This window comes from Lactuca serriola, chromosome 8, assembly GCF_051521515.1.
Source record: "Lactuca serriola cultivar US96UC23 chromosome 8, Lser_US96UC23_V15, whole genome shotgun sequence".
Classification (NCBI taxonomy): Eukaryota; Viridiplantae; Streptophyta; class Magnoliopsida; order Asterales; family Asteraceae; genus Lactuca; species Lactuca serriola.
The window spans coordinates 95,153,192-95,158,718 of NC_136415.1; the positions used below are offsets into that span (position 1 = coordinate 95,153,192).

Here is a 5,527-nt window from a genome sequence, read left to right on the forward strand (position 1 = left end):
AACCTCAAAAAAATACATACCACAGAGACCATTTTTGCAATTATGTTTTAAGTTGGACATGCAGGTATGGTGGATTGGGTGTGTGTTGGTGGGTAGGGGTTGCGGAAAGATGATGGTGATTTGTTTTATTTTGATAAATCATGAACAAAATAAATAGAAGGGAGCCATTTTTGTCTTTTTGACAAAGCATAAAGAATTAAATCTAAATTTTTTGCTCCTAGCTAAAAAAATGACCAATTCATTAAAAAAAATTATTGGATTTTAACGAATTCTATTTATTTTGATTATGTCAACCAAACATGATTTTTACGTGAATTTACATTTTTATTTCTCTAAATTTCTTATAAATCCATAAACCATACAGTTTAAATTTTATAAAAATAAAAAATTAATTCTTGAGATTATTCTTTGGCTGCTTTTAATATCCTGTCTTCTTTTATGGCTATTTTCTTTGTAATTTGGGCATCAAGATTACTAAATACAATATTGACATAGAATATTTTGTATTAATGATTTTGCGACCTACTTATCATAAGTACTGGTTCAACCAAGTATGAAACCCTAGTGAAACACTCAAAGTAATGAATTTCATCCTTCTTTTATTCCTCTATATTAAATTCTCACCAAAACATTTCAACACCATTTTCTATTTCTTTATTATTACATACAACTCCTTTCTTTACCAATCTCCCTCTTTCACACACTATAAGATCAAGAACTTTTCCTTAGTTTTGAGCTTCCAACTGACACGTGTCTCTGTTCTTGCCAAGAACTCTGATTTCCTCTTGTTATTGGTTCTTCTTCCTCAATAACTTCATCTTTCATCATCGATTGTTGATAGTATTTGAATGCCACCAACAACATGAACACTGTATATAATAACCATGTTTCCAATTGTTACCAAAATGTGACTTTATTTCATTATCGGAATGAAAAAAAAAAATAAATAAATAAATAAAAATGTCTTACTTGCCCAAATACGAGCAACAATCGAGGAGATATTCCAAATGAGGGTGAAAACACCAAAAGCAACCGCTTTCTTTTGAGAGCATGTTTCCCAAGCATCCTTGAAGCGCCTCACCCAAAATGTACCTTCATTTGTAAACATTTAATGCATAAATCTATCAATTTAAAAAAAAAAAAAAAAAAAGAATCTTTACTAGCTAATAAAGTCTTAGAAAATTATAGAGTTATTGAACTGTAGATCATCATATAGCCCATTTTTAAAAAAGAAGGCAAATCTTATGATTGGAAATTCTATCTCGGAAATTAAAACCTTAAAACATGAAAAGAGCCGTTGAGGCATTTCATCGAATAGATGATGTGCAATTTTACTAGATCGTGGACCCACGTTAATTACTGCAAACACAAGTACGTAAATCCAGCCACAAGGTGGACCCGATCTGGGAATTAACTTTACAGTCGATTATTTGTATGAGGCAACCCATGAACGCGTGTCGAGATTTCTTACATGAGCAAGTACACCGCTCAAGGACTGTAATAATTGTTAAAATAATTGCAAATGCATGTGAATACTTTACCAAATGCAGTCAATTGAGAAGAATACGAGGAGCAGATTTTAGGCACAGTGAAAACCCCAAAAAAAGCTGCACAAAAATCACAAAATCAGTAAGAATTCCATCAGGATACAAGAAATTTGGTTGAACGGAAGGGAAAGGTTCTTGCTTTCGTCATCATTAATGGCAGAATCTTGATTATGAATACTCAAAATCTTATTTTTATGATCGATTTTATCATTTTTGAATGTAGGAATTCACAAAACTGACCCAATTTGGCCATTTTCCAAATGGTTATGGAGCTCCCACATCTTGCCAAAACAAATAGCAGCACTGCCATCTGTCAGATGACACCGAAAATTTATCAAATATTCTCACGGATCTTGCAGATACGTATGAAAATTTACATCAAAATCAGTGAAATAATAATAATAATTAAAAATAAATATATATAATTTACCTTCATTGTAGTAGAAGGATCACCTGAAAACAAAGCTTTGACTTTCAACAGAAATTCATTGATATAAGGCAGGAATAATTTTAATGCCCAAATTGCTTCTTCTTCACCAACGATACATTCTTCCTCATCTGTATTTTTATCTGCTTCTACAACACCCCTGTTTAATAAAAACACATCAAATTCACGAAAATCTTGAAAAACGGCGTCATGTGAATTGAATGTATGTTAAATAATTTATAATTACCTCAAAATAAATGATCTGAAGATGAAGATTGCAGCAAGATAGATGAGACCCAGATAAGAAATTACAGAAATCAAGCTGAAAAAAAACAGAAACAGAGATATAGAGGATTGTTGATGAAATGTGTGATGAATTTATACATGATTAAGTTGCTGACCTGATATTGAGGTCTTTGGTGTATGATGAAGAAAGAATTGAAAATGTCCCGAAACCAAAAATTAATGCTGATTTTGATACGTCGTTCCACATGATTAAATCAACTGATAACAAATTTGAAGCCATGGAAAGTTGAATTAGAAATGTGATGTGATGATTGGCTTAGCGATGAAATTTGAAAATACTAACTGAAAGTTTGCAATCTGCTGTGGGATTTGGGCACTCTTTGTGATGGGAATTCATCTGCAAAATTGAAGAAGAAAATTGAAGTTAGTTTGATGACTCTAGAGAAAATATTAAAAGAAAAAAATATATATACTTGCTTTGTTTTGAGATGATTCTTGGATGATTTACAACAGAAGGAGGAGGTTGTTTTCTAATAGTTCTTGAAATGGGTTTTGATTTTTCATTTCTGTAATGGATTTTCTTTTCTTCAATTACAACATCTGGGGATTTGTTCTTATTGATTGTGGAAATGGGTTCCATTTCTTTAACAACAACAATGGCTCTTTCTTCATTAATTTCTTCTTTTTCTTCCATTGTTGCTTCTTCATCTTCTTCGTAATCTTGAGCGTCTAAGATCGGAGGATATTTGACTTTACCCGAATCATCTGTCATTAATTTCTCCTCACAAACAACATCTAATTCGTCTAAGCTTTGACTAGACTCAGATCTATTTTTCGTTATCTCATTATCATCTCTGCTTTCCCCTTTAATTTCTTCAACTCCATTGTTGGATTCATCTCTGATTCTGTTTCCTTTTCTTAACAATGGTTTCACTTTCTCAACTTCATTACTTAAATCGCTACTCTTACTCCCTTTTCTTGATATAGATCGAGTCGTTATGCTTCTATGATTTGGGCTTCTCTCAATTCCATCAATGGAAGCACTCTGTTCCTTACTCCATTCCAGTCTTCCCTTCTTCATCTGAACTGGGCTTTTCTTGATTCCATTTCCATCCACCGAAACACTCAATTCACCCAATATTTTCTTGTTTTCAGATCTAGCCTTGGGGATCTGAACTGGAATTTTCTCAGTTCCTTCAGAATTACAATCAGATTTCCATGTTTTCCTCTTTCCACCGCCACCGACACCATTAGAGCTCTGTTTGGATCTCAAAGCCACCTTCTCCGTTTTAACAATCTCACCAGTAGTCTCAGTTGGGTTGATTTTCTCTGTGGGTTTTTCAATTTCTTGCTTCTTGTCATCACCATTGAAGACTTTGAAGCTACCTTTCATTCTGCTATCCCAAACAGAACCCATCACCACCCCATTTTTTGATGAACTCGTTGACACCCTTTTTCTATCCGAATCCATACTTTCTTCCTCTATCAAACTGAAATATTATTTTGCTGTTGGAGGCTTTGAGATGAAGAAATGGCAGTTGGTTTGGTGAACGTTGCTCTAATATGATGATGAAGCATTGGGATCCCTTTTTATGTGCGAGTGAAAGAGAAAAAGAAAATAAAATAAAGCCAATGACGTGAATAGCAGGGGACAAGGAGAGGGGTTTAGCTTCTTTAAAGCTCTAACTGTGAACTTCATTAAGGATCGTACAACATTTTGTTCAGATAGTACAAGTCATCAAAGCAGTGTTAACCGGTATTAGAAAGGATCAGTAGCGTCACATGGGCTCTCAAGTCCTATTTGTTTATTATTTAGAGGGGCCTTTTGAGCTTTTGTATGGTGGTGGGATACTTTTCCAATGCCTTAAAGGTGTAATTTTGGAGTAAATTTATAGTATCATTTGATTGTGGGGTATATGATTAAGTTTAGAGATTAGGGAACATTTGGAATTCATTGGTTAAAACTTTAGAATACCATGCTATTTTTTTCATTATGTATTAAATTAGTTTAGAGATTAGGAAGCACGGGGAATTTATTTGCTAAAACTTTAGAATACCATGCTATTTCTTCATTATGTATTAAATTAGTTTAGAGATTAGGGAGCATGTGAAATTTATTCGTTAAAACTTTAAAATACCATGCTATTTCTTCATTATGTATTAAATTAGTTTAGAGATAGAGATCAGGGAGCATGTGGAATTTATTTGTTAAAACTTTAGAATACCATGTTATTTCTTCATTATGTATTAAATTAGTTTAGAGATTAAAGAGCACGTGGAATTTATTCGTTAAAACTTTAGGATACCATCTCATTTCTTCATTAGGTATTAAATTAGTGAAGTAGTCAAAATCTTTTATTGTTTTATGTTTTATCTTTTTTTAGTTAGCACCATAGGCATTTGGAAATTTACAATTTAACGAAAATTATTTCAAGTTTGAATTTCATAGGTTGTATAAATCAAAATTATATATTTGTAATTTTAACAAATATGTTATTCATAGAAATTATATCATTCATTGTTATTAACTATTAAAGTAAAGTAGTAACTTTTATATTAAGTTCACTAGGTGTAATATTCATATATTACATGAGTTAATTAAAAAAATTAAATATAAATGTCTAAATATTTAAGAACTTTAGATTTATAAAAAAAATAAAAAAATAATGAATTATTAAAATTGACTTTTTTATCTTTTAAATTTAAATAAATAAACAAAATAAACTAATAGACTTTAATTTAGAAATTTTGAAATAACAAGTCCATTAATGAAATTGATATTCATTTATTACTACATTTATTGTAATTATTACATTAAACTATTATGTGAAATTTATTAAAACGGAAACACTTATAAAATGAAATGTGGAAAAAAAATTAACTAAAAATAACCATAAAATGACATTTGACAATTGAATGGGGGTATGACATGTGGCAAAAAAAAAACATTTATTTATTAGAGTAGATATATACAATTACAATTATTTTAAGCAATATTATTCAATAAATTTTACTCATGTCACCGTATTTATTAAAGTAAATATACTTTTTGATTTAATAATACTTTTATTCATTATTATGAATAATTAATTTTAAATTTACTTATTTAATTATATTTATTAATAAAATTTTATACATTTATCGATATTTTACTTTTAACTATAATAGATAATTTATTTCATATATATTTATTTGACAAATACTAATTTCAATCATGATTTTCTAAATTATCAACCAATGTTTTATGTTCTAATATTATAAATTTTTTATTTTTATGTTACTATCAAATATTGTTGGTGATGTAGAT

General features: G+C 30.1%; 1 protein-coding gene across 1 annotated transcript; it reads right to left on the minus strand.

The window, feature by feature from the left end:
- Nucleotides 1-486: 486 nt before the first annotated feature.
- On the minus strand, nucleotides 487-3,868 carry LOC145068362 (Reticulon family protein). Its single transcript, XM_079015319.1, has 9 exons — nucleotides 2,698-3,868; nucleotides 2,564-2,617; nucleotides 2,376-2,478; nucleotides 2,222-2,296; nucleotides 1,978-2,134; nucleotides 1,788-1,857; nucleotides 1,542-1,607; nucleotides 970-1,092; nucleotides 487-869 (listed from the first exon to the last, which is right to left on the minus strand). The coding sequence occupies exons 1-9, from the start codon at nucleotides 3,689-3,691 to the stop codon at nucleotides 712-714; spliced, it is 1,800 nt and encodes a 599-aa protein (XP_078871445.1). The 5' UTR covers nucleotides 3,692-3,868; the 3' UTR covers nucleotides 487-711.
- Nucleotides 3,869-5,527: the final 1,659 nt, after the last annotated feature.